Source organism: Dermochelys coriacea, chromosome 1 (assembly GCF_009764565.3).
Source record: "Dermochelys coriacea isolate rDerCor1 chromosome 1, rDerCor1.pri.v4, whole genome shotgun sequence".
NCBI lineage: Eukaryota > Metazoa > Chordata > Testudines > Dermochelyidae > Dermochelys > Dermochelys coriacea.
This window is the reverse complement of record NC_050068.2, coordinates 351,801,732-351,821,370: the sequence shown is the minus strand read 5'-3', so window position 1 is coordinate 351,821,370 and position 19,639 is coordinate 351,801,732. Positions and strand designations below refer to the sequence as shown.

The 19,639-nt window shown below is 50.7% G+C and overlaps 1 protein-coding gene across 3 annotated transcripts in view; it reads right to left on the bottom strand.

Annotated features, from left to right (window-relative positions):
- The window catches only part of SND1 (staphylococcal nuclease and tudor domain containing 1), a 504,867-nt gene that overhangs the window by 436,770 nt on the left and 48,458 nt on the right, over window positions 1-19,639 (bottom strand). For all 3 annotated transcript variants that reach the window (XM_038374172.2, XM_038374179.1, XM_043500168.1), the window contains exons 8-10: window positions 19,318-19,424; window positions 18,033-18,123; window positions 2,353-2,466 (exon numbers count right to left, since the gene is read on the bottom strand). In XM_038374172.2, the coding sequence (XP_038230100.1) occupies window positions 2,353-2,466; window positions 18,033-18,123; window positions 19,318-19,424 (312 nt within the window). The remainder of the gene's footprint in view (window positions 1-2,352; window positions 2,467-18,032; window positions 18,124-19,317; window positions 19,425-19,639) is intronic.

Sequence of the window (19,639 nt, the reverse complement as noted above, 5' to 3'; positions counted from 1 at the left end):
ACTTCACAGGCAACCTTCTGCAGTGCTAAAATCAAATCTAAGTATGGCTGTGGGTCCTGTAACCCTTTTACTGGAGAGAAGATCACAAAGAACACATACCAGAGCAGAGAAGAGGCTGCACAGGAAGGCCTAACTAGAACTGCACTGAAATGGGACTGTCTCAGTGGGGACATTTGTCCTATTCGCATTGGTATCTGTTTTATACTGCTCATCACTAGTACCTGAGCTCCTTCCAGTGGTGCATTAAGCCACACCACTACACATCTGTCACACAAGGTTCATTCTCTAATCCTCTCCAAGGGCAGAAGCATGTGCAATGGAGTGTCTGCTTTGATAGTTTGTTCTGGTTTTTGAAACGAGCATACCTGTTGCTGTGTTTGTATCAGAGAAGGCGAGTCAAAGAAATGAGCCTTGGATTGGAAGGTAGTGAAGTTTGTGATGGTCCATAGCTCCTGGGAAATTTCCTTTCAGTCTCAGACCACCCCAGGGAAGGTTCTGTCTCCCACACAGATGAGTTTTACTCGTATTGCAGAGTATTCCATTGGGCCAGAGAACCACAGTCAACCTCTTTTTCGGTATCCTGACCTCAGACCATGGAGCATTTTGAAGGTAATGACCAAGACCTTGCACTTGATTTGAAGTTCAGTGGAAGCCAGTGTAGAGCACACAAGACAGGTGATATACATTTGTGGTAGCATATGTCGCTGAGTTACTACTAGTTGGAGTTTCCTAAGTGTAAAAAGAAAAGGAGTACTTGTGGCACCTTAGAGACTAACAAATTTATTAGAGCATAAGCTTTCGTGAGCTACAGCTCACTTCATCGGATGCATTTGAAAGCTTATGCTCTAATAAATTTGTTAGTCTCTAAGGTGCCACAAGTACTCCTTTTCTTTTTGCGAATACAGACTAACACGGCTGCTACTATGACACTTTTCCTAAGTGTGGAAGGTTTCATGCCTTGCTGTAGTCCAGCTGAAGTGTGACAGGCATGAACAACTGAGCCAGGTTTTCACCTGCCAGGATGGGATGTGGGACTTCCAGCCAACCAGAGAGGATAGAAAGCATCACTCACAGCTGCTGCGATGTGAGAACTCAGCGTCAGCAAGGAATCCAAAAGAACTCCTAGACTACAGACTGAATTGAGCAAGTGGGGGTGTAACCCTTCAAAGGAGACTGCACCATGGCCAATGCCTCCAAATACTTTCCTCTTATCCCCCAGCATCACCTCTGTTTTGTTCAGGTTCAGCTTCAACCAGCTGTTCTTGAGACATGATCATCTTCCCCCAGTTAAGCAATAATCTCATCCCCGCCTCCCTCCCAGTTGAAGAAACTGTTTCCATAGCCCTGAAGACAAGCACCCTGCTGAGCAAGAGGAAGGAGGAAAAATCAGGAGGATTTAACATGTTCTCATTTCCCTCTCTGCAATCTTTTGTGTATTTCTCATCTTTCAATTAAGAAATATTAGAAACAGCAGTGGAATAAAAACTGGCCACTGAACTGATTGGGATTCTCTGGGTGCACCCATTGCTTGCATAGAACCCCTACAAACAAGCCATGCAATGAGCTAGGAACTTTGGAACAGCAGGGTCCATTGGAACTGTGCACACACCTGCTTACCACCACCAGGGGTATGTTTCTCTCAACATGAGGAGAACTCCAGGCTGCTTCCTGTTAATAGACACCATACCCTGGGCTAGTCCTTTAACACCATTCAAATAACACTTGGCAATTCTGTAGTATCTACCATCCCAGAGTCTCAAAGCACTTCACAAACCAAACTGACTCCGTGAGGTAGGCAGATCCCCTGTAGAGGTGTGCGGGGGGGGGACGACAACGGACACAGGCAGCAAGGGGCAATTGACTAACCCAAGGTCATGCAGAAAGCAACAGGGCTGGGATTGGAGCCCCCACTTGACTCCCAAGCCCTCTTGCTTTACCCTCTAGGCAGAGACCCTTCTCCATGAGAAAGAGGACGAAGCTGAGCAAAGGGAGACTTACATTGAATGTGATGGAAAACCTTGCCCCAGAGCAAGTGGGTATGGCACGCTGGAACCCCTTCCTGTGGGGGTTCTGCATCAGGTGCTCAGGAGACTACCTGCTTAGGTAAGTCGCATCTTCTGTACAGCATCTACCCCCCACACACACACACACACGGATACTAGCAGTCAGAACGGCAACACCCTCTCATAATGGATGTGCCAGGAGCTGCCAGAGTCTTTGCCCTGGGTCATAGGGAACTCAGAAGCCATCTCCTGTTCAGCAATTCATCTCCTCCCCAAGCCTCAGTCCTATTTTAAACTTGAAATAAGTTACCTCGCCTGCAAACAGGGCACAGGACCAAAGGAACCTCACCTGGGTGCCTTCTCCTTCCAGTCTAGGTGGTCGGATACTGGACAGATGAATGGTTTTGTAGTCTCCAGAGTTCAGCTTAACCACAATGGCATCTGCGTTTAGCACTTGCATCACCTAGAGATGAGGAGGAAGATACAGAGGTGAATATTGCTTGTGCACAAGCAAAGAGTCCAACATCCATCGCAGCTGCATCCAACCCCCAGGTGCAAGGCCAGCAGCCTGCAGGTCCCAGCACACATGTGAACCCACCAGGCACCCACCTCACCAGCACACCAAAACCAGCGCTGGCCTTCCTCAGCCCAGGCACTTCAGCCTGTAGGTGCTCAGCAACACAGTCCAGCCACTAAGCCTGGCGACGGTGATACTGGGCGTAATACAGTCCCCAAAGGCTTTGAGAAGCCCCACTAAACACTCGTTGCCACAGGGAACAAGATGAGTTAAAAAGGAAGTAGGTGGCCCTGCTGTTCAGTGTTCCTACCTGAGAGCCCTGAGGATTTGGCTGCACTATTGGTTCTACAGGACTGGAACTCGGCCAGCCTGTGGGTCTAGCATACGCAGACAGTCCTGGCACTTTAAAAGCATGACAATGCCAGGGTTGGCCAAGATCCTGCATAAACCTCTGCCACCTCGGTGACTGGCTCCTTCTCCTATTAATGCCGGACACCGGACTTCTCACCCACAGCAAGGCAATCGGGAGGAAGAACACTTTGCTCCAATCTACTGGGAGAGCATCAGGCACTGGTAACCTTTGAGTCTCTCAGCAGGCAATATGACACAGTAAATCCAAGCCGGCAGCCAAGATCCTACAGGACCCTGTGCTACTCCTCTCTCTGCATGTACAGTGCCTAGCACTGTACTGAAACAAAGCCCTGGGGTACCATGAGATCAATACAGGCAGAGAGCTCACATGAAGATACCAGTATTTGAGATGAGCTTACTTGTGGAGTGGTGGGGGCGCGGAATGCAGTCAGTGAGGCAAGGACCGTATCTTACGTACTTGTACAGTGGTTAATACATTGGGGCTCTCATCTGGGCTGGGGCTTCCAGGGATTACCAAAGCAAATTAACAAGCCAAACACTAGGAAGACTGGTGGCAAAGCGGAGCAGGATTCCAGCAGCCCAGAGTGGGGGACACATGCTGCAGGGCTTTTTATTTTAATTTTTTTTAGCTATTTTTATCATATGCAACATTACAGATCTGATCTGATCCAAACTGCAGCAAATTCAGGTGATTTTCATCAAGGCTAAGGCATGTCTAGATGGGATTTGCAGAACTGGCACAAATATTTACCAAGTTCCAGCATAAAAATCTACCCAGCCACCCCCACATCTTAATAAAAATGAACATTTTATTTATCAATTAAAGAAATCCAGGTGCCTTGGGCAAGTGTGCGAGCAGACATCTGAAGCCTGACAGACCCTTCTCACCCAGAATCTGGAGCTCTCCAAAGCCTTGCCACATCCACCACATATACACGGGGAATGGGAGAGAAATAAAAAGGAACAGACTTTCATAACTCACAGCCCTTTTGCCCCAGCAAGCACATCAATCTCTCAAAATATACTTAGTCAAAGGGATAACAAGATTATATGAATCAAAATTAAAAACAGACACTAAGGATTGTCTGGGCTTCCTTCAGCCAAGATAACAGCCCTCCAGGGAGCTTTACTACCAATGGTCTCAACCCCTTCTGGGACCTGGCTTTTTAGTTTTGCTGACAGAACCCTCCCCAAAGCAGGCCGCATGCTAAGATTAGAGTAATCAAGTCTCATGCTTCTGGGCATAAACATTGCTGTAGGGTCAGGAAGGTTCCCACTCTCTCTATACAACATTGCACAACAGACCAGGCACATACATGCATTTTCACCTTCCTCTGAAGCATCAGGAGAGGCCAGCATTGCAGGCAGGACCCCAAGCTGAGTGGGCTATAAGTCTGATCTAGCAGGGAGAATCCTGAGCTGCATTACTTTGTTGCCACACGCATTATTTCTACAGAGCCCAAAAGTATATGAGGAAGCTTAAAGAACAGCCAGATGAGCTGTACTTGACCTGACCTGACATGGGACATGCTGGCTGGAGTAGACGCAGTAAGGAAGGGACGTGATGAGGGTTATAGCAATATGATCATGCAGTTGCTTAGCTTAGGTATATGCAGCCCTTGATCATTAGAAGTACGTATCGTTAATATGCATGCTGACAGACTCTTGCATTACCGGCAGATTGGAGCAGTCAGATCAAACTCCTCCAGCCTTAGCATTCAGTTTTTGTCATAAGATACTATACAAGAGAACAAACAGCAGCTTTTAAATGACCCAGAAAGGAGGGACATGCAGGAGCTCCCCTGAACTCTGCGAGCTCCTTCCCAGGACAACTGCAGGGAGCTAGTGTTCTAATATACAACATGCAGCTTTCACATGGCAGCATGAAGGCCTTTGCAGGGAGCGACAGAAACTAGAGAACGGAGTGTTTAGAAGCAGAACATGGAGAGGAAACGATTTGGGGGCTTAGAGGGACTGGAGGAGTAGAGGGAGCAAAGGACCAGCTACACAGGGCAGCATGAGCAAGTGATGATTCCCCAAGTGTGCAGAGCTGCAGGAGATGGGGTCCAGAGGCCAGGATGGGAGGAGGAGAGCAAGGGGGATTCGAATGCAGAGCAGCAGAGTGGAATGAGTCCATGGAGAGTTCTGAGAGCCTGGCAAGGTGACGGAGGGTGGGAAGCAGAGGGCTAGGAAGCCAAGGAAGGCGTGGAGGACACACTCCAGCTTCCTGAAGCAAGAGAAATCTGACCCTAGCTCTCTGGATCCATGGAAACTTAGTGGAGTAGTTAAAGAGACTGTGCCAGGGAATTGCAGTAGCAGAAATGCTGATGGACTGAATTTATAGAAATTATATAGCAGCTCGCTGCCCTGTACCCCCACCCACCAGATTCAGTGCTTTAGGAGACTCTGCCTCCCTCTCACCATGGCTCCATCTGATGGCTTTATTCCCTACCCATCTCCATTCCCCCCCACCAACCCCTCTCGCTAGATCTCAGCTTCAGCAGCTGCTCGCTCCTCTGACCCTGCAGCTTCCAACCCGGCCACAACACTGCAGAACAGCCACCTATCGCTCCAGCCAACACACTCACCGTCCTCACCTGCCAGGCCTGCAGAGCTGAGCTGCCCTATACCTGAATCCCCCCTAGACCCGCTCTGCCAAGCCTCACCCCCTGCAGGAGACCCCTGCCCTTCCCTCCATTTATTGCAGACCCTTTCCAGGCACTGTGCTAACCAGAGCAGCCTGTGACCTTATTGCTTTACGTGTTTTCCCACTCACCCCCTCCTTCCCTCCCCCAGGTGCTCCACCCTGGTTATGTCAATCAGCACCAGTGTATCTGAGCACCACCCACCTTGGCCTGTTGGCTCCTGAGAGAGCAGAGCCTGTCAATCTAAAGCACAATGCACTACGTAACTGACCGACCAAGAGCTCCAAGACAGCATGGCCGCTGGGTACCTCTACACAGCAATTCATTCCTGGCGGCTGGCGCGGATCAGCTGACTCAAGCTCACAAGGCTGTAAAATCATCATCTAGACATTTGGGCTCCGTCTGAAGCCCGAGTCCTGGGATCCCATGAGGAGGAGGGTCCCAGAGCCCAGTTCCAGCCCAAGGCTAAATGGCTACACAGCCATTTTTACTCTCACATGGCGATCCTGGAGAGCCCAAGTCAGCTGACCTGGGCTAGCCATGGCTGTGCCACGAGTCTTATTCCAGTGCAGATGTACCCTGGGGGACCTTCCTGCTCAGAGCAGCAGCAGCACGGCTAGGACTCAGGAGGTCTGGGTTTACCGTCAGCTCTCCCACTAACTTGAGGACCTGGGGGCAAGTCCATCCTCTCTCTCTCTCTCACACACACACACACTCATCTCATCTGTTTGGACTGGGACAAGGACTGTCTCCTCAAGAGTGTGCCACGCGCACAGCACAGCAGGGCTCTGGGTGCAGCTGGTACTACAGTAATAAGATATGCCAGCGCATGACCCATGTCAGACAGATTTCCATGGCAATTGAGCTAGAATCTGTCAATGGCTCTTGCAGTGGTTAACAAAGGGTACTGGGGAACTCCCATTGCAAAAAGCTAAACAATATGCACTGAAGCGGGTGTCCTCCCCCGCGGCTGGATGAATGAACCCATGGCAATAGCACGGTTACCACGGTCAGCCATGCTAGGCGGGGGAGTCAGAGGCCCACGCTTTGTCTCCTGCTCCATGGCCAGTAGGGGCTGGGGTCACTGCACAGGTAGCAGTCCCTTTGGAAGGAGTCATGGGGCAGGCAGAAGAAACCTGGGAGTCCACCATTCAGCCACAGGCACAAGCACCATCACCGACTGGAGGAGACACCATCCATTCGGAGTGCCAGCTACTCTCTCTTGTGAAGGGTCGGGGGGAGGCAATTGGCAGGACAAAACAATTACCTGCCTACAAGTGTTGTTCTTCGAGAAGTGATAGAGCCATGTATTCTGCTTGGGGGTGTGCACTCAGCCAAAGAACTTTACCTAGCAGCCCGTAGGGGCAGCACTCCTGCCATGCGGTCCTAGCCCCTCCGCTGGTGATGTAAGGGCAGCGCTGTTCCCTCAGCACCAACCATGAGAAGCAGAGGGGCCAGAGGCTGGGTCATGGAATACATCCCAAAGAACACCAGTAACAGGTAGGTAGCATTTTGCTTCGAGTAGATACAACTGCGTATTTTACCTTACTGCCTCCCAAACAGTACTCCCAGAAAGTGGGGCTTGGAGTCTGTTTAAACAAGGACTGTGTTCCCAACATTTGCAGCTGCTCTGCACTCAGCAGGGATGGCACAGCAGTCTGTAAAAGTATGCACAGAGGACCAAGTGGCAGCCCTGCAAATGTCCCATGTAGGAATGTCACTTAAGAATGCCGTCAACACTGCCTGGGCTCTCGGGGCATGAGCTCCTACCCTTTGGGCTACTTTGTGTGTTGTCCTGGTACAGGAAGTTATCCTCCTGGAGAAAGGCTGTGACGGGACTGCTTAACCCTTCCTTGGGTCTGCATATGAGAAACAAAGGTTTGGTCCTATCCAGATAGGAAGCTAAAGTTCACCTGACATCCAGCATGTGAAGATGTTGTTCCTCTGGGGTAGAACGCAACAGAAAAGAACAATGGTAAATATATTCCTTGGTTCAAGTGAAATTGGGAAGCTACTTTAGATAAAAATGTAGAGTGCGGCCACAGGGTTACTTTGTCTTTGGAAAACTGCATGTAAGGGGCTTGTGCCATCAAAGCCTGCAACAAAGCCACCCTCCTTGCAAACATTGTTGCCACAGGGAAGGCAGTTTTCTGACACAAAGGAGAAGCATTGCCGGAGGCTCAAACGGAGGCCCCAGGAAAGCTGCTAAGACAGTATTAATGCCCCACAAAGGAATTAGCTCTACCTGGTGGGTGGAGACAAGTGACTCCTTTCAAGAACCTCATTGTCATGGGGTTTGAAAACACTGAAATTGCCAGGTGCATAGGTGCCAACTCTGTGTGTGCTCTGGGGGGCTGGAGCACCCATGGAGAAAAGTTAGTGGGTGCTCTACACCCATCAGCAGCCAAGCTTCCCTCCCCGCCGCCCAACCTCCTCCCACGCTGAGTGTGTCACGTCCCCACTCCTCCGCCCATCTCCCAGCGCTTCCCGTCCGACCGCCACCAAACAGCTGTATGGCCACTTTAGCATGCTCGGGGGGGGGGGGAGCAGCAAGAATGTGGTATGCTCAGAGGAAGAGGCAGGGATTTGGGGATGGAGTTGGAATATTGGCAGGGAGAGGGTGGAGTTGGGACAGGGACTTTGGGGAAGGGGTTGGAATGGGGGCAGGGAAGGGGTGGGGCTGAGCACTCACATGAAAGAGGGAAAGTCTGTGCCTATGGCCAGGTGGACTCAGTTAACTAATCAAGATCAGAAGACTAGGTGAAAGTGGTGTTTAGCTATGCTGGTCCCAGGATATTAGAGACAAGATGGGTAAGGTAACTTTTACTGGACCAACTTCTGTTGGAGAAAAAAAACTTTCAAGGCACACAGAGCTCTTCCTTGGGTCTGGGAAAGACACTCCCATCACTCTGTCTGAACCCATCATTCCTGATCCTCAAAGGAAACCTGTACAACATTCATAAGATGAGGTTGGGCGCATGAATTCATTACTCTGCTAGACACAAGTTCATGAATGGAACAGACACGCTGGATTTATGGCTTATTACAACAATCTGTAACCACTAATCCCCTCTTTTTGTCCTATGACTGCAGAGGTGTTAACAGGCCACTCTACCTAGAATGGTCCCTTACAATATGTGCTAACTACTTTTGCTCAACGCTGTTCCGTCTTGCATTTAGCTGTGATGCTCAGAATACCTTTCCCAGACCTGAAGAAAAGCAAGCTGATGGCCTCCACAGTTCCGCTCAAACCTTCACAACTGTTCTAACCCCTTTCTGGAAGCGTCACTTGGCAAGCTGACATTTCCCAGCCTGACAGTGAATTTTTGGTGGGGAGGGAGCATGTGCCCACAAGGACAGTTCAGCCATTTTGAGAGCAAACCAGAAAAGAAAAACAGAAAGCTGCCCTTTTGAACAGCTGTGACGCCAGACACAGAGCTGAGATGTGGCAGGGAAACAGACCATAGGGATATGTGACTTGGCAAGTTCCAAAAAAAGTTGGGTCAGATTTGGCCAAGGTCTGGAGGGTCTCCTTTGCAGATGGGCAGTTTTTTTTAAAACAGTTTTCATTCTGCAAAGGAAACGTGTGCATCCCTAGACGAACTGTTAGCGAAATCTAGAGCAAACTCGCATACTGAATGAGGCAGGGCTCCATGGGTGCACAATCAGTGGGGAACCTTGTCCCTTTGTAGTAGTAACTGTCATGCACTATGGTGTCACAGCGAGTGAGGCAAGGCTATTTAATGCACCTGTCTTTACTGTGCTATTGAACATGTGCTTTAGGAGATTAATGGTCGTATTAGGTTTATTTGGATCTACAATAGATCAATGTTAGAGCAGATTAAGATTGGCTTTAACAGATGTGCAGTGAAGGCGAAGTAACATCCCTTGTGCAGTAGCTAGAGTTCTTCAAGATGCAAATCCCTATGGGTGCTCCACGTCAGCTGCTTAGCACATGACTATAGCCATGGAGCATTCAGCTGATGTGGAGGACCCATAGGGACACGACTGAAAAAAGAGACCTCCATCAGAGCCCTGAGCACCTCAAATGAACTGCTGGTCTCGAAGTGAGCTGTAGCTCACGAAAGCTTATGCTCAAATAAATTTTAGTCTCTAAGGTGCCACAAGTCCTCCTTTTCTTTTTTATCTTATACCATTTCCCTTTTGAAACCCCAGGAACTTGCACATAAAAACTCCATTAACAGAAGGCTGCTGTTGCACATGCAAGCACTTAAAGCCAGGAAATGCAAACAGGCAGCATGCACAACCCAGATCAATCCTCAGGGCACCCCAAAATCTCAGCGCTGTGTGTTCAGTATAACAGCAATAGAGAAAACAGGGCTGGCAGATTTAGCCCCTCTACCTTTGCTGTGGAGCAAGTCTAGAAGCTCTCATCTCCTGAATGGCAACTAAAGGCAGCTGCCCTGAACATCCCAGCACAGCCAAGTTACCTTCGCACTTCGAAGTGAGAAGCAGCCTGCTCATGTGATTAAAGCTATCGCAGGGCACGTGCACAAGGAGCAGGAGGCAAGCTTCGCCTCAGCAACCTGAACTTTGCATTTCCCAACATGGGCACTTCAGTGCATAACCTTGGTAGCAAATACATTCCACACCAAAAACTAAGTGCTGATAACAGTCAGCTCTGTACAGGACATACCTCCAGTGAATTCAGGCTGTGAATTGAGTATATGCGCAGGGGCACTCAGAAGAAATAGCCTCTTTAATCCTTTAGAGATTATTTCCGCTACTTTTCCTTCCCACACCCCCCACTGTTTACCTGACAAATTAAAACTTATTATTTAGGGCCAGAATTCTTGACCGCTTCTCAAATGAAGCGAAAAAAATAATCAGGGCTCTCACTATCGTACCATCATCTGAACACGATGGCAGCAGGATCTGAAATTATCCAAAGCCAATTTGCATGGTCTGAAGAACTGCCTGCAACATGATACTACAGTGTCACTAAGCAAGGTTTTCTCCCCCAACCCCAAAACCCTTATGTGACATCATTATGGTCAGTGGAACAAGGGGCTCAACTGGCTGCCAAGCACAGAGATGGCGTAAGCAATCAAGCCATCAGCTTTTGCAGCACTGATCATGTCATGTTTTGTTCATGTGCTACACAGACATTGCAATGAACATTCAAATGTGAAAGTTCCATGCCAGGTGGAGGAGCATATGGTGTGGTCTGGCAGGTATAGCACAGGGTAGCCACTTGATTCTGTCCCCAGCTCAGTTCCCCCATCTGAGAGACAGTAAGTACTTAGCTACCTCTCCGGGGCATTGGGAGGATTGATGAGTGTTTATAAAGCACCTTCCATACGAGGGTCGCAAGGCGCAACACATCTGAAACATCCATTTAAGCTCCTGCACTTTAAAGCACTCAGACATTTGTCCTGATTTTCCTTGTCACTTACAATTCTTAGCGAGGAAAGAGGGACCAAAAATTGACACTGCAAAAATGGTGCTACTCAGGGGCTTCCCAGGGTTTGCTTCCGAAACGCTGACTGCACATTTCTGCTGAAGTGGCATGTTAGCAGAAGACAGAAGTCCGGTGTTACCAGTCAAGGACACAGGAAGACAACAGGGGCATATTGAGTTTAGGGGCCCGAGCTTCATGCTAAGCCAGGAGAAGCTGAAGTGCAGCTGACCAGATGCTGCCTGTGGAGTTCTACCATTAGCGCATCACTTAACAGATGTGGCCTGGGGAGACCCATTATTTGTGTGAGAGCCATGCCTACAGACCCCAGATAAGAGCAGGGCTCCATGTAGGGCACTGAGGCACAGTGAGACAGGCCCTGCTGCAGTGAGCTCAGTCTCAATCAAGACAGTGGGGGGAATGCCAGAGGGGAAGTGACTTGGCCAAGGTCACCAGCAGAGCAGGGATTGCAGTGTCCTAGCCAGCAATTTACAGTCTAACAGACAAGACAAGGCGGGGTGGGGAGGACATACCCCCATGTTACAGAGGGGCACGGAGGTCCAGGGAGCATTACCTACCTGTGGTCAACCTGTAGGTCAGCAACAGAGCTGGGAAAAACTCCCATCTCCTGAGTTCCAGCCCAGTGCTTTAAGATCACTCCAAGCCCCGATTACAGATGCCATCACTCAACCAGCCACCAGCATCTGGCTATGCAAGTTAAGCATAGCCCTTGGTTGGGGTGCTCCTGGATGAGGCCAGACTCCAGGGCCTTCCCAGCCCTCTGGACTGTTCTCATGGCATCAGAGCTGAGCTGTCGGTCATGCACACATTAAACCTTCTATAAGAACACCAGGCGAGTTCTTGGAATTGGCGCAGCGAGGGAGGGGAAGTCAGCCACACGCCCAGGGGACCATATGGTAAGAAACAGCAGTGATCAGCAGAAACACATGGGAAAGGCAGTAGAGCCAGCACACTGCTACAGGAAGCCAAGTTTCAAATGAAAGTTTCAGATGTGAAGTTAACGTGCTTTCCCCCTAACCCAAAGAGACAGGGAAAGCTCTCCCTCATCTTCCCTCCCCAGGGCTGCCAGCTAAGCAAGGATGGGCCAGCCCCTCCCGAGGGGAGCTCTCCTAGGCAAACTGGTGCTGGCACCCAAGAGCCTCTCAGAAGGCTGAAGGGCACAGGGGTGAGGCCCTAGCCAGAGTCACCCAACTCTAGTCCTGCCTGTGGCAGCTCACCCTGAGCCTCACCAGCTCTGACACACCAGGGAGCACCCCAGTAGAATTACACGGGTCTGACACTCTTCTCCGCTCGCCCCAGCCTGCCCCCAACCTCCCGAGATTCATTTGCTACAGACACCTGGAAACGTTCAGCAGAATTGGGGGGAGGAGAGAAGGAAGAGGGCCATTTCCGCTGCCCTCCCTACCTCTAGCCCTCTCAAGTCCTATGTCGGGCCAACCAATCCCTCCAAAGTTGGAGTCAACTCTCTGGAGTCAGCCCAAGCCACTAATGGGGCAGCCACGGACCAGACAATACCCTAAAAGGGACGTGCTGACAGGCCATGAGCAGGTTCTAACTGGACTTTCCTCTGCCTTCCAACTAAGAGCTTGGGATTCAGGGCAGCACTACGCTGCTATTTTTAATGCCACAGCCCAAGCCCAGACCAGTTGACCTGGGTTCCGAGACTCTGCCTTGGGTGTTTGTTTTTTTTAATCACAGTGTAGACGTACCCAGAGAACCTGCACGATATGGCTGTTCCAAGGTCTCTGTACGTGGGCATGGTCCTGCTGTTGCATGCAGATAACTAGGCAAAGGCTAGATGAACTCCCCTGGCCCCAAAGACCATCTGGGAGTGGCACGTAAGCAACGTGTAGTCTACATGGGAAAGGTCAGAGAGAGAAGAGAGGACCTCACCATAGGCTGGTTGCCTATTCCATTCCTGGCCCAACACATGGCCCTTGTATCTTCAAAACCCTAAATGGGGCTAGGGCCAGAGACGTTAGAGGCCATCTTCCCCTGGGACCTTGGGATGACAGCTGTCCCTAGGGCAGACTCAAGAGGCATTGCCCAGGGCAGAGCATTCCTGGCATGCCTTCAGCGGTGACATTCAGAGCTGCCAGAGATCGTGCCAAACCCAAGGCAGACATCTGTGTAGAAACCTGTTCCCAACTCAGTGGTGGTGTCAGTCCAGCCCCAGCTACAACTGTCCCAGACCAGGAGGCGGATCTGAGAAAGGAGGGGTGGGGACACTTGCCTTGGTTCATTTCATTCATTTCCAACTTAAAGGGCTCCCAGATCAGACAGTGATGGGCATCTTCCAAATGCAAGAAGTCAGCATCACCCCCTGGTAAAAAGGCACCTGCACTGGCCTAACCCAGGAGGACACTTCAACCATCTCAAGGAGGGCAAAGAGTCCAGTCATCTGCCAGGCAAGAGACCTTCAGTTAAAGAATTGGTGCCACATTCATACATCATGCCCAAAGTCAGTCGCCGCCAGGGGCAGAGGGGGACCTTTGCTGCTGAATTTTGATTCTTGGATCATTTTCTGGCACTGGGACCTATGGCCGTGCTCCAGTAGACCAGGTGGTGCATGGGCCAAAGGAACAGGTTAGATTCACCAACAAGGTGCCCTGTTTCCCAGCCTGGCAGGAGTTAATGCATTGAATATCCCCATGCTCACCCCAGAGGGCACGGCAACTGCAACACTAGACTATACCATTGGCACACTGAAGACAGACTCCTGCCAATATACCCAAGAACAAGAGCCAAACATGGTGCATTTGCATTGCTGCATTCCAATGCCCCTTGTTGCAAGACCTCCACTGCCCTGTGCCATGACCTGGGGTGACTACTCCACAAGCCCTGTGGGAAAGGGTCTGCAGGACCAGACGTTCCTCCTAGGCTCGGCAGCTGAAAGCCAGAGGATGGGAGCATGCACACGGCACTGTATTGGGGCAGATGGCAGGCCCAGCTCAACCTGAATGAAGCAGTATCTCCTCAAAGGCTTATGCACAATGAGCTGGGGAAAGGGGTCTGACCAGTTTTTTCTGAACAGGTGGTCCTCATCCCATGAGCCACCAGAAGCTAACTGCTCCGCTTGTCAGCGGCTATAGCAGGAGCACCAAGAACTATGTGGATCAAGCGAAGGTTCAGAAATTTAACAGCGAGGGCTGTTAACCATGTATAGTTTCAGGATTCGCATCAGGATCAATCTGAAGTTCTGTGCTGGAAGCAGGAATCACTGAGTAAGGGTCTCTGGCCAGTGCAACACATGAGGTCAGGCAACAGTCTGTTTGGCCTTCAAGTCTCAGTCCAACCTTCTCTGCTCCCCACCAGGTAAAGGTTGAACCATGGAAGAGTTTTGTGATTAGACCGCGAAAAGAGGACCTCAGTTTCCGAGGCTGAGAATCCAGCACGACATTTACTAACAAAGGTCTTGTACCCAGCTCTGTGAACTCACTCCAGCATTGCTCTGTCAGGTGGCCCCCGCACGCTGGGAATCTGTTTCCCTCCCTGCCTAAGCACACACTACCAGCAGTTTCTCAGCTAGCTGTGTCTAGTTATCAATGGTTCTGTCATGCTGGGAAGATGTACCTAGTGAGGTCCCACTGGGGTCAGTCCTGGCTCCGGTACTAAATATTTTCATTAATGAATTGGATAATGGAGTGGAGGGTGTGCTTATAAAATGTGCAGATGACACCAAGCTGGGCAGGGCTGCAGGCACTTTGGAGGAGAGGATTAGAACTCAAAAGGCCCTTGACCAATTAGAGAATGGGTCTGAAATCAACAAGGGGAAATTCAAAAGACAAAGTACTACACTAAGGAAGGCAGTAGCCGTGTTAGTCTGTATTCGCAAAAAAGAAAAAGGAGTACTTGTGGCACCTTAGAGACTAACAAATTTGAGCATAAGCTTTGCATCCGATGAAGTGAGCTGTAGCTCACGAAAGCTTATGCTCAAATAAATTTGTTAGTCTCTAAGGTGCCACAAGTCCTGCTTTCCTTTTTTTCTACGGAAGGAAAAATCAAATGCATGACTAGAAATTGGGGACTAACTGGCTAGGTGATAGCACTGCTGAAAAGGAGCTGGGGGTTTTAGTGGATCACAAACTGAACATGAGTCAATCTCATGCAGTTGTGAAAGAGGTGAATATTCTGGGATATACTGGAAGGAGCAATGTATGTAAAATATGGGAGGTAGTTGTCCCACGCTGCTCAGCACTGGCGAGGCCTCAACTGGAGTATTGTATCCAGTTCTGAGCACCACAATTTTGGGAAAGAGGTGGACAAATTGGAGAGAGTCCATAGGAGAGCAGCAAAAGTGATCAAAGGTTTAGCAAATCTGACCTATGAGGAAAGGTTAAACAAACTGGGCATGGTTAGTCTTGAGAAAAGTCAACTGAGTGGGGACTTGAGAACAGTCTTCAAATATATGAAGGGCTGATAAAGAGGACGAGATCAACTGTTTGCCATGGCCATTGTAGGCAGGACAAGCGGTAATGGTCTTAATCTGCAGCAAGGGAGAGTTAGGTTAGATATCAGGAAAAATATTCTTACTCTAAAGGTAGCTAAGCTCTGGAAGAGGCTTCCAAGAGAAGTTGCGGAATCCCCATCATTGGAAGTTTAAGATCAGGTTGACAAACCTGTCAGGGATCGTCTAGACTTCCTTGTGCAGGGGACTGGACTAGGGGATCGCTCAAGGTCCCTTCCAGACCTACATTTCTATGGTTTTTAGGACCTTATTGCCATGTCTAGGTGCCAGATACAAGGATTTAAAGCCTCCACATTATCCTGGGAGGACTTTGTGCAAGGATGCAATTCCAGAGCTGCTGTCTTTGGGTGGCTACATACCAACAGGATGGGAGAAGAGACTCAGCCACCAGAACATCTCTTGTGCTAATTAGGGTAGACCTGTGAAGTCAGACAAGTCTTGCATTGTGCTTTAGAGGTAGCAAGATATCAGATGACCCGTTGTAGTCTTAAGAAGCCAGCAGCTACGGGCATTAGCCTAACTCCAAAAGCTACTGAGTCCTCCTCTAGCCCTTCATGCTTAGCTGCTGCCCTAGGACTTTCCCTATGCCACAGATCTGCCCAAGGTACAGATGTCTAACAGATGCATGGGTAGGTATAATGCCCACGTATGGAGCAAGCGCTGGTGAGTGGCACCACCTGATCATTCCTGGCTCTTTGTTTCCTTTCCTCCAGCTGTGGGAGAGCAGAAGAGTGTTCCGATTGGTGACAGCCCAACCACTCCTGCATACAGCAGACTCCTCACCACCCAGTGCAGCCTCTCCTACAGATGCACAGGAGAACATCCTGCGGCTGATTGACATTCGAGGCTGATAATGAGGCTGTAATTCCATTTCCGTGACAGTTTACAGACACTGGAAACCTAGAGGCAGACTGCAAGGGGGAGAGGCAAGGAGGTTCCACCCAGAGGGGGCCGAGAACCACTGCTGGGACATTCCCAAAGAGTGGGGGAGGAACGGAGAGCAGGGGGTTATGTTTACTTTCCAAGAAATCAGACTGCCCATTTCTCAGGCATTTCCATCCAAATTAAACCTCCCCAGCTGCATGCATTTATACACAGCATATTTTCCCAGGGCCTAACTATACACCAACAGCACCATCTAGTGGCTTCCCACCATTTCCCAATCTCCAAGCAGCAGGCTGATGTGGTTACACAATATGAAATATTTACAGACGGCATTCAGCAGGTTACAGCCCTGTAGCACACACAGGAACTCGCAGGCAATGCTTTGCTAGCTCTAGAGACTCCAGCAGAGTAGGGCATGAAGGAAGAAGGTGAAAGGGCTTGGTTTTAACCTCAGTCAACACTGACCTGCTCTGTGACCTTAGACAACACAAGGTTTGGGGGGATGGGGGGGGAAGGACACTTGCCTATTTAGCCCATGAACTCCCTAGGGCAGGGGCCATCGCTCACGATGTCTGTGCAGCTCCTAGCACAATGGGGCTTTGATCTCAGCTGGGGCTGTTAGCAGTGACTGTAACAGACACAGGATGAACAAGGAATACAGGCCAGGTTCTGTCAGATCAGAGCCATGGCTAATCTCACTATGGGCAAGCTGACTCAGAGGAAGGTGCAAGAAATCCTGCAGCAGAGGCAGTCCTGGAATAATCTGCCCCCAAGGAAAACCTCCTGCCTGACCAGTCAATGGTTGGTTTATGCCCTGACTCAAAAGTGTTTAACCTCCCTTCCTCCAAACTCAGGGTTCCTCCATCTCTGACTACTGTAACATTGGAGTTCCATTATCCTCATGTCAAGGCAGCTCTGGAAAGGAAGGAGAGGGGGTGGCTGCAGGAGGGTTCACACTACAACGCAACCGAAGAGAATGAACTTTACCAAAATAAGCCTTACCATGAGCCCAGGCAGCCCTCTGCAGACCACAGCGCTGTAGGAGAAGCTGAAATGTCCCTGCACTACTCACCAATGGCCACATGGTGGAGCAAAACCCTCTATTTCAAGTCCAGAGGATTAAACTTTTCCACTTTCGCACACTCACCCACTAGTTCGGGCTATTCTCGATCAGATCCTCATGCATCTCGACCCCTTCCTCTCTCCTCAGTACCACCCCGCTCCAGCCAGTCCTGGAACTTTCCCATCAAGGGAGGTTTGAGCACAGAGGAGAAGCAACACAGGGAGGGGAAGACAGAGTATGGTGCATGCAGGAAGCAGGATGGAGGGCAGGTAACTGTAGGGGGGAGCTCCATGGGACAAATGCTTCCACATGCAAAGGGTCAAACAAGCACAGCTTGTTGGCTGCAGATTCAGCTCTTCCTTTGCATCTGAGGGGCAACCTGTGACGGGCACCACAGCATTGCTGTGGCTCAGGGCAGGCTTGAAAGGAAGCCTAACTCTGTTACCGTCTCACCATGATCAGCTGTGCTAGCAGCCCCGACCAGACCAACCATCCATCAGGTCCCATCCCCTGCTTCTGGCCATGACCACTGCACCATGAAACCAGCAGCAACACATGCTCTGTGGCTACCCCTCTTCCATGCTCCACTCAGGTCGTGAGAGCCTGAACAGGACATCTCCTCACCTGCAAGGCACTCACCTTGGCAACAAACTGCTTGTCCTTCTGGTCCAGATTAGCAGTGGGCGCCACATAGTCTCTCCAGATTCTCAGCTTGCGCTCCTTGGCATACCTAGCAACAGAAAGATGCACGTGACCATCCAGAGCTAGGGTTGCGGCGTGCATCTTGCCCTACTGAAGCTGGCATAGTCCCATTGCGGGAGACAGAGCCAAGCCCCTTGCAGACGATGACCCGCATCTAACCAAAGCCAGCATGGCATCCGTGCACCGGCAACTGCTCTGAGCACCAAGTCAGTCCTGATTCCGGGCACGAGGTCTCCCCAGCAGCCGAATGGGCCTTTGTAACCAAACTACAGTGAGAAAGTGGATCAGGACAGCAAGAAAAGTAAAGGCAACACAGGGAGCAGCTGAGTCAGTGCTCCTGGGAATCAGGCCACTTGCCTCTAAAGCCATGTGTAGGCCTCTGAGTATCAGGCCCCTACTACGAAAGCCATGGCCCAAACTAGTAGTGTATCCTGCCCATCTGCAGCTCCCAGCCCAGCCAGGCAAGTGCTGTGTTAGTCAGCAATGTCCAACTGAGCAGAGCAGGTGACGCCAGGCCTGAGCTGGCTGGAATCTATATGCAAGGGACCAGCCAAGCTCCTGCCTCTCCCTGGTCACCTTCCCCACTGCCCATGGCAGAGATTGCCTTCTTCCAAAGCTGCATGCAAGAGGCAGACTATGGCAGTGAGCAGTGCTCCAGGGGAAGGATGCCCCTAGATTTCAGCCGAGATAGGAGACAGTGGCAGAGGAGCACCACAGCTGCCAGCCACCCAGAGGAGGTAGCAGGCAGGGTCCCATCTGCTCTGCTTGGACACTAGCTGTGAGAAGGAGATGCACACCCAGCCTCCCACTTCAAAGAGCAGCTCTGGGATTCCCCAACAGACACCAAGGGGGAATGGAGAGAGGCCAGCCAGAGAGCTGGGAGATCACCTTCCTCTGAGCCTTTCCCAGCTGGCTGCAGCAGTCTCCCACCTCCACTGGAGCACAGCTAACCCCCCCCTCCCCTGCATGCAGAGCACACCACACAGCTGTCACCAGGTGCTGAGGGGGAGACAGATAATTGTCCTTCCCACAGCCAAGCAGCTGGGCCCAACTCTCTGATGCTGCCCCATTCAGGCAACTGCAGGCAGCCAATGGAAAAAAAGGATGCGATTTTCTTTAGCTCACGAAGCCCTCCCAGTGGAGGGCACTCTGGGCAAGTCCTTGGTTGGGGAGCCCTGTGCCCCGGAACCATTGCCACCCAGCATCAGCAGCCACCAGTTACCTTTCGGCCGCTCGCAGCTTCTCAGCCCCGCGAGTGTACACGGCAATGGACCAGTCCACGCAGCGCGCGAAGCCTTCCTTCAGCAGCAGCTCCGTGATGTTGCCATTCTGGAATTAGGAGGGGGAGACAACAGAGTCAGTCTAGACTCCTGGAGCTAGGAGGCTGACATCACTCCCTCGCCAGGCCCGAGACGGACACCCATCTCCTGGCCCACTAGTATGTGGGAGGAGTCGCAAGCCACTGAGGCCTTGTTGCTAAAGGAAGCAGCACTGTGCTAGGCACAGCCCTGGCTGAGACCCGACTGTGCTAGCTCTATGCTAGG